The sequence below is a fragment of the Gekko japonicus genome, unplaced genomic scaffold (genome assembly GCF_001447785.1).
Source record: "Gekko japonicus isolate JY-2015 unplaced genomic scaffold, Gekko_japonicus_V1.1 scaffold767, whole genome shotgun sequence".
Classification (NCBI taxonomy): domain Eukaryota; kingdom Metazoa; phylum Chordata; class Lepidosauria; order Squamata; family Gekkonidae; genus Gekko; species Gekko japonicus.
Genome location: NW_015161972.1, coordinates 494,635 through 511,992, shown reverse-complemented (window position 1 = coordinate 511,992; position 17,358 = coordinate 494,635). Strand labels below are relative to the sequence as shown.

The 17,358-nt window shown below is 45.7% G+C and overlaps 1 protein-coding gene across 1 annotated transcript in view; it reads left to right on the top strand.

The window, feature by feature from the left end:
• The window catches only part of COLQ (collagen-like tail subunit (single strand of homotrimer) of asymmetric acetylcholinesterase), a 62,920-nt gene that overhangs the window by 39,152 nt on the left and 6,410 nt on the right, over positions 1-17,358 (top strand). Inside the window, 6 exon segments of the mRNA XM_015429692.1 lie at positions 795-875; positions 7,573-7,669; positions 8,253-8,392; positions 8,832-8,951; positions 10,383-10,503; positions 11,467-11,569. Of these exon segments, the coding sequence (XP_015285178.1) occupies positions 795-875; positions 7,573-7,669; positions 8,253-8,392; positions 8,832-8,951; positions 10,383-10,503; positions 11,467-11,569 (662 nt within the window).

Sequence of the window (17,358 nt, the reverse complement as noted above, 5' to 3'; positions counted from 1 at the left end):
TTGCAGTATGTAATCAGTAATAATGCAGAATATTCTAGAAGATCATAATCAATGTGGATCATTTTCTCATATATCTAAGAGTATAGGATCCAGGAATACCATCTTCTGATATATATAATTATACATACGTCAACTTAAATAAATTTACAAGCTCTTGTGCAGTGCCTATTTAATTTTAATGGGTTTACAAGTTTATTTGCTGGATTGAATTTTTCTACTTATTTCTTAATATTTCAGAGGAATTTTAGTTATTGGTTAGGGTCCCACCTACTATTTCTGCTGATGGAAGGGGGAAATTTTCACCAGTTTCCTCCTCTACCTGCAGACCTCTAATTCCCCCTTCAGGCTGTGCCTGGGGATCCCTCACATCCCACGAATCACAGATGCCTGGGGGGGGGGGAGAGAATTTGCTTATTTTACTTATTTTTACTTTTACAATTTACTTATGTTTTTCTTGACACAGGCATATGTCCAACTAATCAGCAAGAGGGCTAGAGTGATCTCTGAATGACCTTGCCTCCACCCCAAGTATATCTGTAGATGCCCTGTCAGAAATAGCATGTCAGAGGGCATTTTGGGCCACAGTGAGGGGGGGGGGGGATGGTCACGCTGCACTGATGGAAATCCATCTGTCAACAGTACTTTTCAGCAGGATCCAAGCTACAGTTATGAATTCCAATTTAGAATAATCACTCTTTTGCATGTAACCCATTGCTGTGTTGTGAATAAGACAAACTACATAACAAGTATATACCTTTGTACCAAAGTCGTTCTTCCTTTTTAATCCTGTGAAGGGAGAAATGGGTCCAAAGGGAGAGCCTGGTTTATCGGGACACAGAGGACCTACTGGAAGACCAGGGAAACGAGGCAAACAAGTAGGAATCCTATAGTGTCTTTTCAGTTCTTTCTAACATGTTTATAGTTGTGCAGTGTGTCTCGGGTTGTGGTCACATGCGGCATATAAAGCATGGGGTGTGTGTGAGGCTATTTCCTCCGGAGGAATTTGACCCATAGTTGCGAGATCACACTACCTTTGTGGGCGCAGCCCATCAGTGTGTGAACAGACGCAACTGCGGGTGAGTTGTTTTTGTGTGTGTGTGTTTGTTTCCCATGCACTTAAACGAGGAATCGATTAATTGCACCTCCACATTGAGGGCTCCCTATGGAGTTTGTGGTGATGCGCATACTGAGAAGGGAGGAAAAAATGGCACAGAGTCGGGATGGCCTGGTCAGACCATCCCGACGGCATGAGAGTGCGCTGGAGTGATCAGACAGGGGAAAGTCCATCTGTGGCCCATCGCAACCCATTCACCACCGGATTTTCCCCGGTGTCTTTTAACTCCACTTCTTTGGCAGAGCAGAACGGATTGGCAACGGCTGCGGGACACTTCCCAGATGTTGTTGTCTGATCGCTCCCTTTAAATCTGCCCGGCATTCGCGCCTATGTCAGGTCTAATTGTGCGTATGATCGCAGCCTCGATCTGGCATTTTGCGATACCGAACGTTTGTTTTCTGAATAGAAAAGTATGGGCCAAGTTGCATTAGGTGTCAAGAAAAGGAACAAAATGAAGGCTTTATGGGAACATATTCACATATACTTCCCGTTGCAAAAAGAACTATGTTTCTTTATATCTCAGTCATGGAGTATTTGTAACAAATGAAGGATGTACATGACAAATGAATGTATGGTACATGAGAAAATAAATGAGACTGTTCTAAAACATCAAAAGATTCCTTTCTCAAAAGCAGTGTGTAATGTATTCATCCCTGACCGCAGAGGCGACCTGGTTGCCACGCGGTCTGGTGAAGTAGCAGAGCTTTGGGAATGAGAACAAAGGGTCAAGTGGATCCTAGCCCGCACCAATAGGAGGGCTCGGATCCCGACCAAGAGCCTATGGATCTCTCAGACACTGTAAATAGCCAGTAACGAGTGTGGGGTGTGTGGTTGTTTCCTGGGTTATATGCACCGGCCTGCGAGCCAGCTCTTTGTCTTGTTCTGAACTAAGTAAAAGTACGTTGAGCTGAGATCACTCCCGTCTGCATACTTTTCACAGTGTTTTGGTTTGGTGGGTCAAAGTAACATGTTGAGTCATAGAGCAAGGAGGTGATGGATGATTTTGCCTAGAATATTGCACTGAACTCTTGGTACCACACGCCAATATTATTTCCAGGAACTACAGAGAGGGAAGGTCAAAATGGTCAATGATCATAACAAATTAGTCTATAGAGAAAGATGTAATATATTTTAACTTTGCAATATCATTGTTAATTCAGGAAGCACTGATTTATGTACATTGGGAAAGGCTCTCATGGGTACCTTCTGATATCCCACATTTACACAGTTGTGTCCCCCCCCCCCCGTGAATTTAGATACATCTAGCAAGCTGTTTCCCTGATGGTTTGAGACAGCTCAGAACTGCAGAGTGCATTTAATTCTGTATCAATTATGAAAGGGCTTGACTTTCCAGCACTGGAAAGTATTTGTCCCAGTGAAGAGTAACCTGATGCCACAGACTTCATTTTCACATGTCAGACTGAAATGGTCTTTGAGAACATAAGAACATGTAAAGTCTGCTGGATCCAGAGGTTCATCTAGTCCAATGTACCATTATACACAAAGACCAAACAAACCAAGCACGAAGGCCCTCTGTTGCTTCCCAGCACTGAAATCCAGTGGTTTACTACTTCTTTGTATGAGTTTCTTTGCCACTTTTTATGTGAAGGGAGAGCAGAAGAGAAGCATTCACACACAGTCCTGGCCCATGTAGGTTTTATATTTGCAGTGCAAATCAATGGAAGCAAGGAATTGCTTTAAGCATGTGTGGAACAACCCTTCTAGCATTCTGTCTTAGAAGTCAGCTTTTTCAAGTTATAGAGTACCGTGTAATTACGGGTTATGCATCTGTGAATTAGAGCTATAGTCTTTACCTAGGAACATAAAAATATCTTCCCCTGTGCCTGTCACAGCTTCAGAATAAGTAAAGTCACAGATTCTACCTCTTGGCTTTTGTGTATTTTAAACCCACCGGTCACAGTTCTTTCCCTTTCAGTTGTGTAGTTGTGTGCACAGCACACAAACAGGAGTTTGACTTCTTGCATCTGGTGACACTTATGCTACAATTAAACTGTTAGCCTTTAAGGCACCATGAGACTTTTTTTTTTACTGCAATAAATTACCAGAGCGACCCCACTGGATCTTTTACTGGGCGGACTTTTATTGTATGAGGGTAAATGCTTTTGTACATGTACAGAACCGCTTGTGAAGCGATCACTTTCTCTGAACATTTGTTAACCCTAAAGCTGACTTACCCTTCTGGCCAGAGAAACTACACCAACAAATACCAGAGCCCATTTACCAGACCCAGCAAGCAAGTTTCAACATGAAACCACTGTGGATGACTTGTTATTGACTATATTATTGAATACCGTAATGCTTTCTCTTCTGTTCTTAGTTATTCTGCCCCAGACAGCTAATTTCTTGAAGTCTTCCTTGTTGTTTTGAAAGAGACAGGCTACTACGAGAGCTGGGACAGGCAGGGATCTGTCCTGTGTTTAAATAGCTATTGGTTGAAGAAGAGGGGACTCTTCTCACCTACTCAGTCATTTCCTGGCTTCAGAGCCAGCTGAGAGATGCCTATACAAATTGCCTGCTGTGGCAGCTAAATTGAGAAGGTGTTACTTCCACTTCCATTCTGAGATACATCTTGATTACCTCATTGCCTCCTTGGATTCAGACTGAGTCCTTGCAAGCATAGCCATCACACTAAGGCAGCTTCCAAACACCAAAAACGTTTAAGACCAACCAAAAGAACAGGACACTGTTGAGCAACTCTACAGGTTTCAACCTGACAAGTCCTAGCAAAAAGCTTTTGTAGCATGCCTGGCACCAAGTTGGCTGATGGAGATTTCTGTGGGTATTTATGCAAATGCTCAAAACACAGCCTTCATAAATATGGATACAGCACTTGGTTGCTGTAGGAATGATGGGAAAGAAACTGGCCAGACTTTGCACTGTAAATCATAGCTGCTGGTCTCTGAACTAACTGCATTAAGCTCCAGGCCTGAGCAGCATGTTCCTGCTGCGTTTCTGCACATTAAAAAAACCAGCCTGTTCTTCATCAGTGTGGTACTTTGTTTTCATTCGATTTCCAAAACGCTTTTGCTCATCATGTTTCTTATGCAGTCTACACAGATATTGCAAGAAAATCATCTTTGAGTAACATGTGGATGCTGCACCAGTTTATGAGTAAACTTACCTACGGGTTGGTGTGGCAGTACACTGGTCAGAGCAAGGCCTGGCTCTCAGATGGGAGCAACAATGTGTCAGTTGAAACTGAACATCCCAATGGGGGACGGGCGAGTTCTAGGAAAGCTGAAAGCCTTCCCTTTTCCTCCTTTAGAAATTAAGTGTTCTATATTTCTCAGGTTACATTTCTGTGTGTTTTGACAGGGCTGAATAAAGTCATCATTGGCCCCGGTCACACGGGCAGGAAACTGCAGAGGAGAAGCGTGGCTGTTTGCCCTGGGGCAAACTACTGCGCAGTTACGTGATCAGACCTCCTGTGGAGGTCCTGTGGAGGTACCATGGAGGTTCCATGGCAAGGGAGAGGTGCCGATCACAGGACAAGCCGGCGCACAATGAAGAAGCGCGCGCCGCGGCAAACTGTTTTTTATTTTTGTGTACATGACAAATGCGCATGCTCCGTTGGGTGCGCATGTGCATCCACAGAGACTTGGACAAAAAAACCCACCTTATTTGCAAGGGGACATGGGCGGGCGCCGGATGCCACCGGAAACGCGATCAGACGCCCGCCCTTGCCCCGCAGTTTCCGGAAACTAGTACCTCCAAGGTACTAGTTTTTTGCCACGCAGTTTCGGCTGGAAGCCTCGGTTGAGCCACGGGAGTGCTACGCTTCCCAGATGTGCTGGTGAGATCGCGCCCGGAAACTCCGGCTGTTTTCCGTCTCACTTGTGTGGCTTCTGTTACGTGTGACCGCAGCCTTAGTTGATTAATCATATGGGTTTCAGTTGGTTAAGTCTGCATAAGTGTGTGTGTATATAAAAGAAGAATTTTGAATAAAAATTCTAGAGGAGGAGGCACATTAGTGTGCTGCAGCCAAAACAGCAAAAAGACTCCCCAAAGACCCCACATGTTGGCTTGGACCCCATCTAGAATTTCTGTGGGTACAGGGTATGTGTGATTTTTTGCCTATCTCCTTCTCCCGTGGGAGACCTTTGATCCCCCCCCAAAAAAGCTATTCCTGGGGGTCCTCATCTGCAGGAGCAGTTTGGGAGGGGGTCATTTTTAACTGCTGCAGGAAGTCAGAATCAGTGAAATTTCTCCCCTTCGTTGCATCCATGGAAATTCTCGGCAGGATCCAAGCCATTTATTCTTACTTACATTCTCATGAGAGAGAGCCCACTAAGAAGCCTGTTACTGCATAAAGTGTTATATTAAGTGAGAGGAAGCATTTATTCATGAGGATAGAAACAGAAGAAGGGCGAGGAAGGGGTGTTTATCAAGGGAGGTCAGAAGCCCCGTAATTTCAAGATGTAGATGAGTTACATTACAACACAAAACACAGATGAAAACAACAGTCAGGAAGAAGAGGAAATGTCATGATTACAGTGTGTAAGGATCACTGCCAACTGTTATCCAGTTGCCAGAGTAAGATGAATTGTGTACATGAACCTATAAGAAGAGACAAGTGATTAGGACAAAACTATAACAAGAGACAAGTGAGCTGGCTACTCACAAAGTCCTATTAAGCCCCCGTTTCAAAGCATCAAATCTATGTATGAATTTCAATTCAGGAGCTTCTTGCTGGAACCTTTCCATTTGAAAAGTTTTCTGTTGAAACATCTGTCACTGTACATCCTTTACAATTGTTACTGAACATCTAGGGAGAGTAAAATATTTCTCCACTGGTTCCTGAGAGTTTCCATTTCTAATGTCAGATGTGTACCATTTATTCTCTTGTCCAGTTGGCCAGTGTAAATGGCAAAAGGGCATCGCTAGCATAGCACATATCATGTCAAAGCATGTGCAGGTGAATGATGGTGCTTGGTCCTGTGACAGGGTCACTTAAGAGGATATGGGGACAGACATGGCACTGGAATTGTTGCAGGGCCTTCTTCCAGTTGTTTTATTTTTTAATCTTCATTGCATGTCCATTTTTGCTAGGAAAAGGTTACTTCAGAGGTTTGTGGGGTGTGTGTGTCTTGTATGGCTCTCTAACTACAAATAGAACCTGGAATGGGAAATACTCCAGACTCTCATATATTAGAACAAGATCCACAGTGAGAAGATTTGCCTCATGCTGTATAAGGTGTCACCAGGGCCGGCTCGCTCACTAGGCGAACTAGGCGTCCGTCCTGAGCCCTATGGGGGAGGGCGGGGTATAAATTTAATAAATAAATAAATAGAGTGTGCCGGCCCTTAGGGGTGCCAAACTGCCCCCGCCCCCCCATCAAAAGCTCCCCCCGCCAAAAGCCCTCTCCCTGACCGGGTGACCACTGCCGCCTCCTTGGCTCTGCTGGGGAGGATCAACTGGCAAGTAAGTTTGCTCCGGCCGGCGCAGAGGAGATGCGGGAGGAAGTGGCTGTAGAGTGAACTGTGCCGCCCTCCTCCTTGCCAAAAGCCCCCCACCCCGCCCCCCACGCGCCCTGGCCATAGCTGCTCCCAGCTGCTGTTGCCGCCTCCTTCTCTCCCCCGATGTGAATCCCGACCACCCTCCCTCCTTCCACCTGGGCTGCGATCCCTCCTTCCACCCGGGCTGCCCACAGCCACAGGGAAGGTAAGTGTTGCCTGCTCTACCCTCCTCAGAGGAGATGTGCCAGAGCCACCTTGGGGAGCTCAGCAGCAACCCCCCCCACCTGCTGTGTCAGAGTAGATGTGCCAGAGCCACCTTGGGGAGCTCAGCAGCAACCCCCCACCTGCTGTGTTCCTCCCGAGTAGGACCAGGGAGCGGCGGAGGGCAGCCTGGGCAACGCACTTCCCTTTCCCCTTTGCCCACTATAGCCCTGAAGGGGTTAAGCCTGCCGAGTGCTGGAGCAGCCAAGCGAGGAGCTGGCCTGCCGCACCTGGCCCCTCCCCCAGGGTTGGAGGGGCTGGAGGACAGTTTGGGTGGCAGAGGCCGATGGGGCGGGCGCTTCTGTCCAGCGCCTCAGCTCAGAGAGCACCAGTCCTGTGCGCATTTGGGGAGCGGATCCATGGTGGGTTGGTACTTCCTTCCTTCCTTCCTTCCTTCCTTCCTTCCTTCCTTCCTTCCTTCCTTCCTCTTCCTCGCTCATGGGGGGGAGCACCAGAAGGTAGCCTTGCCTAGTGTGCAAAAAACCCGGGAGTTGGCCCTGGGTGTCACTGTTTTGACACACTTCCATTCAGAATAAAATTCTGCTTTGGAGTTTTGACCTTTAATATAAAAGAAGAGAAAGGTGTTATCTTTTCCAGGACAGAACAGCTGAATTATGTTATGTGGCATGTGTTTCCACTCTTGAAGCTGTGTTTGTGTTATAAAGGAAGTTCCAAATGCATTAGCAAACATTTTAAGACAGACCCATTTTTATTACCAGGGACAAAAAGGAGATATGGGACCTCCTGGAATTGCAGGTCGACCTGGGAGGCCTGGTCCTCCAGGTCAACCTGGACCACCAGGAACATCGGTATCAGGTAAGAGAGGTCTTTCTTAAGAGATGTCCTTTTATGGAGTAAACCTGTATGACTCTGCATTGTCTGTTTCTCAGTATTAAAGTGGCTGAGTTAATGTTTTCTCCTTCCTTCAGGACCACTCACAGGAGGGAATTTAGTGTCAGGATAAAGAGGGCCTGTTTGATGGTATTATGGTTGGTATGAATCTGTGCACAGACTCAGCGAGAATGGATACTTGTACATACCATCACTGTCTGAACTAGAGACGGGAGACTTGCAACTATCCTCCTCCTTCTGCATATCCTCCTGATTATATCCAGATAATGTATTCACTTATTCATCCTCTCCCTCACTGGCTGCACTGTCACGGATCAAACAGTGACTATAAACAATACAACCAGTGGTATTCTCTAAGTGTTACATTTGTTGTCCATGTGCACAAACCCCTTGCAAAGGTTATGCGGTTCAGACACACACCAACCCAACACCCTGATATTAAATTATACATTTAGTTCTGGTAGAGATTCAGGTGCTTTTTTTTTCTTTGCAGGATATCTTTTTCTGTTTCAGCATTGACCCAGTATGACAATCTGATATTTTCTAGGACAACTAACCATGGGGCCAAAAGGGGAAAGAGGGCTTCCTGGACCTCCAGGGAAATGTCTCTGCAACTCCCAGCAAAATGTGAATATCCCACCATATGAGGAACCACTGTTTGGACAACCTTATTCAAAAGTCCCTGCAGTAAGTGAGTTTGTTAGGAGTTGCTCTGGGTAAAGGGATTCTCTAAGGTTAAGTCGCTGCTTTGGTCAACTTGAACAGGGCTGCTATAATTTTGAAAGTACAATTAATTTGTTTCTAGAAATAAGACCTGTATTGCTTTTGACAGTGTTGTTCTTGAATATGCATGAGTTTTCACAACCATGGTCATAACACAACATGTTGTATTCAATATCAGAACTCTTATGTATGTACATGTCATAACTCACGTATGGAGACCCCAGCCAGGGGCTTTCAAGGCAAGTGAGAAACAGATGGTTTGCCATTGCCTTCCTTCCTAGGACTTTTAAAGACAAGGATGGGAACAAGACGTTATCCATCTGCAAGTGATGATCCAGGCAAAATTCCTACAGATTCTATGAAAATATAGTATTCAGTACATCCTGTTGATTTTCTTTTCCAGATTTTTGTTGTAAATAACCAGGAAGAACTAGATAGGCTAAATACTGACAATGCCTTAGCATTTCGAAGAGATCAGAGATCTTTGTATTTCAAGGATACTTTTGGATGGCTTCCAATCCAGGTAAACAAGTCTTTTGTTTACAAACACTGGTTAAGGGGTTGAGTGGGGAAGTGTGGTATGTGATCCAATGGCCTGCTAGGGTTACCAGCTCTTAGCTGAGAAATACCTGGATATTTTATGGTGGAACCTAGGAAGGGTATGGTTCAGGGAGAGATCTCAGTGGAGTATAATGCCATAGAATTTATCCTCCAAAGCAGGCTTCCCAAGTACTTACTGTGATTCGGCGGGGGACAAAGACGTCTTTGCAGGATCATTCCTGCGGGGACAACAGACGCGCCGCACCATGCCATTGCCAGGAAGTGATGCCGGGTGACGCTCTGGCAATGGGGCCAGAAACTCGATGGTACCAGTGTCCAGTGTCATTTCCTGGCAACGGCATGTTGTGCTACAGGGAGACATGTTCCGGCCGGAGAGCATGTATCCCCCGCCGGATTGCGGTAAGTACTTGGCAACCCTACTCCAAAGCAGCCTTTTTCTTCAAGGGAATTGATCTCTGTAGTCTGGAGATCAGTTCTGAATCTGGGAGGTAGATAGGCTCCACCTGGAGGCTGGCAGCCCTGTTTAGCTATGGTTAAGCAACCAACAACATTATGTCTGTATTGGCTTTTTGGTTTAGTGCTTCTTTGATCATGGGGCATGTGAAAAGGTAGACTTTTAAAACATATCCTTTCAGCCTAAAGGCACTATCCCTTGAGAGTAAGAAAATGTCTATTATAAAATAACATGGTTTACATAGTTTTCAGCGGTTTCAAATACACAAAGGAATTAGGACTGTGAAATACACATTATATTATACTCTGAGACAACCAAGACTCCCAGCTGATTCTGGAACTAGTCAAATCAGAGTTGAAAGTGTTATGCAATTTTTTCCCCCAGTTAGTGAGGACAGAAACTGGATCCATAGATGTCACAACAAACTTTTGTTTATTCATGATAGACATTAATGTGTCTTGTTGCTGACCTCGTATTCTTCTTTCCTCCCTGCCTTTTGGGCAGAAATTAATTGAAGTGTCTCCATTTTGGAGCCCTTGAATCAAACTCCAATTTGTCACAGTTCCCAAATGCAGGTATCCTGGCGAACTGGAATTTGCTTCTTCCACACAAATGTGGATTCTGAGGTTTAATCCCAGTTTAGAATCCTTGTTTGTGGGAAGGAAGCACAACTCTGGTTTGCCAAGGCACCTAAACTGAGATGTAATGCTAAATCAGAGTTTGATCTGAGGCTTCTGAAATTGGAAAGCTGTCAGTCAAGCTTAACATGCAGGTCGAGGAGACAAGCCAGGTTTGTCCATCATCATGAACAATGTTGTGATGTCTGAAATGCAACCATTCATACCTTCCAGTGCTTGTGTATGCCCATAGCTTAACTCCCAGGACAAGAAGGATTGCTGTAGTTCAGTTCAAATGACTGTAGTACATTTATTCCTGCAGTTTACACACTTCTATGCTGTGGACTACCCTATTCAAGATGGCAGTACCTGTGGAGATGGGATCGTCCAAGATGGGGAAGAGTGTGATGATGGCAATTCCATTGTGACTGATGACTGTATAAGTATGTTAGATCTATTCAGGCCTAATTTCTTATCTTATTTTACATGGAGATCCGAAAATAAATGGACAGCCTTTTCCTATGTTCCACTGACATGCAGTCCAGTGGACATTCCTATGCAATACTTGTCCATTGGTGCCTGGCTCCACCCAAGCTGATAATTTATTTAATGTATTTATTTAGAGAATTTGTATGCTGTTCCTCCAGAAAATGCTTAAGGCAGCTCACTATTAAAATAAGAATGACCAGCTGATAAAAAAGGTCAATAAAAACATACCAGGGTATAAAAGCAGCATAACACAGAGCCCGTAATAAAGCTAAAGACTCTCCTAACCTCTGAAGACAGGGTACCGAGAGCAGGGCTTGGAAGGCAGATCTTAAGTGTCAGAGTGGACAATATGGGAAGAGAGGATCCTTCTGTTACCTGGCCCAAGCCGTTTAAGGCCTTAAGGGCTACAACCAGCACTTCAATTTAAACCCAGAAGCATAACGTTCGGGGTGATACCATCCCCGTAACCAATCCCAGACAATAGTCCAGCTGACTCATTTTGGAAGAGCTAAAATTTCCGGACTAAGGCAGCCCCACTAACCTGGAGGTGACCAGAGTATGGATCACCCTGGTCCAAAGCCATAAGCCCTGTCTCCATGCATCATTTGTGAGTGACTGGGGCTGTGTGAATGCCTGTGGGCATTTGAAGCAATGACCTACTTGCATTATGTTGATTAGAGGCCAGAGTTTCAGGCCTACAGTCTGCTCCCTTGGGGGGCTGGCAAGCCTCCTCAGGTAAAATGCATAGGATTGCAGCCTCGCTTTTGGAATACATTAATTGCACATCAGGCAGAATCAGTAATCTGTGCCAAACTGTTGTCATTAATGACTGGAGGAAAATCCATGCTGTCCTCTATGGAATTCAAATGCTTACTAAGTCGCCCCCTTTTCTTGTTCATGTCTTTATTGTGTATTAGGATGTCGTCATGCTTACTGTGGAGATGGCTACCGACAAGAAGGCGTAGAAGACTGTGATGGGGAAGATTTTGGATATTTAACATGTAAAACATATCTTCCTGGGTATGGCCAATTTAAATCCCTTTTAATTCTACTGAATCATATAATAATGTTATTCGTTCAAATAAGTGTGAGCTGCAAGGAGCAGTGTGGGGAAGGAAAAGTGAAAGTTCCGTTTTTATTCCTTTTCCCCCTTCTTATTTCACCACAGTGGATTTAGAGACTGGTGACGGGCTCATTAAAAATTTCTCTGAGACTTATCACGTCCTCTTTGCTTGCTTTGGAGGGCATTGTCCGGAGAAGTACCAGTGTGCCATTTGTAGGCTTGCCAAGTCCCCCCGGGGGGCGGGGAAACCCCGCCCCAGAGGCCCGTTCCCCACTGCCGCCGGATCGGGCCCCAGGGGGAACTCCACCTCGACGTGCATGTCACCAGGAAGTGATGCGACCACGCCGGGTACGCTGGGGGTGGGGCCATGGTCATCCGAGGGAAAACTCTATGGTTTTCCCTCGGATGGTCATGGCCCCGCCCCCAGTGTGCCCGGCGTGTTCACGTCACTTCCTGGTGACATGGATGTGGTGCGTGCGCGCTTTACGCGTGCGCACTCCAGGATCAACACGGGAGTCCCCCGCTTCAGGATAAGGTACGACTTGGCAACCCTAGCCCTTTGGCATTTTGGCTGTGGGACCAGTTCTCTCCCCCCACTCCAGTTCAGCATCAAAGAGACTGGAGCAAAGATTCCCTTCGTTTTTATACAATCAGGGGAAAATTTAGCAGAGGGAAGACTACCAGAGTGACAGTGTTGGGCCTAATTATATGTTGCATTTTCTCTAGGGATGTCCCCAAGGTGGCTTGAGATAGATATTCTGGAGTTCTGTACTTCCCAGGTGCATGGAGGCCGAATTTAGAATGGGACCATGGCACACAGGGAGAAGGGAGCTTAGACCTTCTCACACACACACACACCCATGCCTTTCTCTTATGGCCCTGGGAAATAGCTGTTTGCCTCATTTGGGAATGTGACATGTGGCCCATCAGTAAGTTACAGCCCCCAGCAAGACAAATAGTGGCTCCTTGGGGTCATTTCAGTTCAGAAAAACAGCATGGAAGGAAATGTCTACATTTCCTCTCCCCACACTGCATGGTCTCAGTCTGAGTTGGGCCCACATGCTTGGAACTCCAGAACAGATTTCCAAGCTGACCTAGGGATGTTTCTGGGGAAGAAGTACCATAGTTAGGCCTTCAGAGGAAATAAGCGATGCCCATTTTCTTTTCAACCAATATAATGCATCCACTCCCTTTGTGCTTAGAACATTATATTTGCTGCTGGGATATTTCCCACTGGCATGAGGGAGGCAAGTAATATGTAACTGTTTCCTGAGGAAAGCACTCCGATCCTCTTGAGGAGTCCGTTCAGACGGCTCTTTAGATCTGCCACAGGCACGATTCCCTGGTGGATTAAAAATGCACAACCAGACACAAATATCTGGGAAATGTCCCTGTTCTGTGGACATCCCGTTTTGCTGTGCCTCCTATCCGGACTTAAAAGACAGTACTTTGAATCTAGAGTTTTCTGGACCTGACGGGACAATAGTGGACTTTCACCCGTCTGATCATTCCACCAGCACACAATCCTCCCGTCGGGGTGGTCTGATGTCAGACCATCCCAAGCAGGTGCGATTTTTTAAAAACCACCACCCAATATGTGCTTAAACGCATTTAAAAATGAGCCTGCGGAACCCTGATCTAGCACCATGAACACTTTAATGTTTAAGAATGACCCGTGATATTGAGGACGATCACTTAATGCAGTGGGAGCTGGAGGGGGGATGGGTCTTTCAACATGCAAAATAGTCCCTCCAGTGAGCATGATCTCAATGGCAAGGGGGATGGCTGGGACTCATTTAGGCTACACGTCCCTCACGTGGTGCTTTGAACATTTGGTTCTGGGCATGCGCGGATCTACAAGGACGTGCAGTCATGCCCATGCATATGCGTAAAAAGGGGTTTAAAAAAAACAACATTGCACACACCTCCTTCAGTGGACGCCATCTAGACAATCCACAGTGGAAGCAGCGCGCAGTAAGGCGATTCCCTCGGGGGTGTCTGGTCGTGCAAAGATGGATTAAAAAAATCGGGATCAAATTTGAGCCGGCATCATGGCAGGATTGGCTGCCCATCTGAATGCACTCTATTTTTCTTTTTTTCTTCAGGGACACAATATCTCTATAGTCAGTAAACTCTGCTTGCTCCCCCCCCCCATTTAGTCAAGTTGCCAACCTTCAGGTGACACCTAGAGATCTCCCACTAATACAGTTGATCTCCAGATGACCAAGAAAAATTTCCCTGGAGAAAATGGCTGCTTTGGAGGGTGGACTCTATGCCATTACAACCCTGCTGAGGTCCCTCCCCTCCACAAACCCTGCCCTCTCTAGGCTCCACCCCTGCAAATCTCCAGGTATTTCCCAACCCAGAGCTGGTAACCCTAGCATTTAGGGTGCTGTACACAAATATCCCATGTTCATTAAGAGTGTGGTGATTCCCCATCACCTGTACTCTAAAATAAGCTGCAAAAATATTAATTTGACCCAGAACCATAGTGCTTCTGTTTAGCATAGCAGGGTATTTGGTTGAATCATCTCAATGACAGTCTGCTTTGCCTGCATTTGTATAAATGGCTCTGTCTGGTCAGCATTTCGCCAGCAGTTACTGTACTTCTCTCATGCTGTCAGGTATCATTACCATCTTACAGGAAACATTTAATTTGCAAATATAGTTATCTGCAGGGCCCTCATAGCTTATGAAAGAATAATGTGTTAATTGGCAGGAATAAGGACCCGTAAGAGTCCATTCTGGCAAAGCCTCTTCTGTGTTAGCTCTCAGCATGTAATTAGAATCCTCTGCAGCACCGTCTGCATTGAAACCACTGTGCAAAATGAACAAATTCATGTTGGGAAAGAAATCTGACAGACAGAAATTAAAGCTGGTATTTAGGTCAAGGTTTTGAAAAAGATCAGCTCCTTTTCTGGTTTGTTTATTGATTAAAACATTTGTATCCTGCCTTTCCCTTTGTGGTTCAACATAGCTTACCATTTGGTCCATTAAAATCATAAACATACAATAAACCATTCATAAAAACCGTCTGCAGAAATCCCATGCCTGCCTTTCGGGTCCTGCTAAATGCCCTTGCAACTCTTTCTAACCCCCCTCCCCTTAATTCTTCAAGGGTCCTTCCCCACAAATTAGGGGACACTATAAAGCAGTGGTGGCGAACCTCTGGCACGGGTGCCGTGCCAGAGGTAGCACTCAGAGCCCTCTCTGTGGGCACGTGTGCCATCACCCCAACCAGGCCCAGACCATCATTAAAGTGTCAAATTCTCTGCCAAATAATTTTAAGTAAATGAAGGCATTTGGGATTGCTTTCCTTACTATGTTTGGATCATCTTAAGTTAATGTAGTTTTTTCTAAAGTAAAACCTCAGTATTCAGGTTATATTGCCGTGTTGGCACTTTGCGATAAATAAGTGGGTTTTGGGTCACAGTTTGGGCACTCAGTCTCTAAACGGTTCGCCATCACTGCTATAAAGGAACAGTCTCTAGTAGATGCCAGGCAAGAAACCTGCTGGTGGCACACCCGGAAAGGAATGGTCTGCAGGACATAATTGGCACAAGAGGGTACATGTAGAGAAACAGTCCTTCAGACAGGACAATTGCTGTGATACCGCTCAGACTTGGCTGGACGGAAGCATATAATTCCTTCTTATGCACTGGTGCAACAGTGGATAATATTGGGAAATATATATTTTTTATACAAATACTCTAAAATGTCCAAAAGTTGGCCATACAGACAAGGAATGTCCTTCATCTTGCAATCAACATCAATGACGCTATTACAACTATTATCCAAATGATTTTGTTGTGCACCTAGGCAGAATCATTGTGTTTGTTTGGCCACAGAACTGCCTACTGAATATTAGGAAAATGTGATTTCCCTGCACTGAAAACAGATTTGCGCCTAACTAGCCATGCAGAATCCAGTGCCCGTATCCCTTGCTGAATTAGGGACCATGGGTATAAATCTGATGTGTGTTGGTGCATCTGAGTGGTCTATTTGCAGTTTGCTGATTTCTGTAGCATATGTTCCCACCCCCATTCTCACACAACTAATCATGTGCAAGGACTTTTAAAAATATGTAAACAGAGTGATTGCTTGGAAGGGGCTGGCTTCTAAGTCTTCCTTTAAAAATGGAAATAAAAATAATTTTTCCACATATCTAATGGCATGGCTTTGGACTATAACATCAGAATGAGCTGATGCACTGGTTTTGAATATCAACAAGGGGAAAACACTGGAGAAAAATCCAGCACATAGTAAGGTATGTAGATCCTAGCCTGAGTTGTTCTAGCAGCTTTAACGTTCTGTGCTGGGAAGAATCTCTGTCAGGAATGCCATCTCTGCCACATCATTGCAGAGTTCTAGATGACCTCCATTGGCTGGTGGGAAGATGCACCCTTGCCCACCAGCACGACCTGCTCTTCTCCATAAAAATACCAACCAGAGCTTTATGTCAGGCAATTACTTTTACTTTGAGATTCCCGACATGCACAATTCAAAACACCAAAGATTTCCATTGAGTGCAAGAAGCTTTTAATTAGGTTCTAAACAATTGCTGTTCAGTAAATTCATAGTAATGTATACATTTAGGCTTACTATTTGCTCACTGGGGGTGGGAGGTCTCCTTTCCCAGCTCCCATTGCCGACCAGCACTCTAACAGGAAGGGGGGAAGTCATCATTGGGTTACGGTGTTAGGTCATTTCCAGGGAAAACCCCAAAGTGGATTGCACCACTCTGGGGATTGCTGGATACTCTATGGTTTTACCACAGGGTTTTCAGCAATTCCTAGAGCAACGTGTTGTCACTTCCAGGTTTTCACTACTTCCTCAGATTCCAGCCAGTTGCAAGCAGGTGTCAGCAAGCTGCCATTGTGTTCTGTGTTTCCTGTACGCCTGTACAGTTCATTCCCCCCCCTGCCTGCTAGCCTGTATTTTATTTTGCTGTAATGCTAAGCCGAACATCTGGAGGACGTGGTGTAGGAGGTGTGCTTGAATGCTAGCTTGTTGCCTTTAGAGCCTGGGAACTGCACCTGTATTATGTCTAGAGATAGTAGTGTTCCCAGGGATTGAGCGCGCAACCGTTTCCTTTTACCCGCCAGCAGGAAAGTGATCCATTGGTTCGGTACCTGGTTCAAATCCCTTTATTATACTTGCCCTGGCTGATTGTACCCATTCCTAACAAAGGACTTGTTTGAGTATCTTTCCAAAGCTTTGAAATAAATTTTGCTTTTCTGAAACGTGGATTTATTCTCGATGCTTGGGGATCCAACATATTGTTAGGAATCCCATTATTTTCCTATCGTCCCGAGTCTGGCGAAGTCATGAGCGGGACAGAGGGAAAAATACCTTCAACGGAGGGGGACACGGGATCGGTCCCAACAACCTCCACGCAGTTGATCACCACTGGCATGACTACAGTGCCTATGTCGGGCACGGTGGGGGGAACGATTCCCCGTCTGCCTTCGTATTTGGCCTGGCCGCCTCCAACCCCTTCGCACTGGGGCTCCCGGAGGACACCGGCCCAGGATGACTGGACTCTGTATAATAAGAAGGGCACTAGGGAGATTTACTCCCGCCGAGGAAGCGGACTTCGAGAGAGTCTGTTTGATAAAGGACTATATCCTGAACCGGAGAGGACGACCTCGTCGGGGCCATACCGACAAGAGCTCGAGGACTGGATGTTCGAACCCCTGGGGGAAGGGGCCCGATCCGGAGATCAGGCGAGAGCTACATTGCCTCC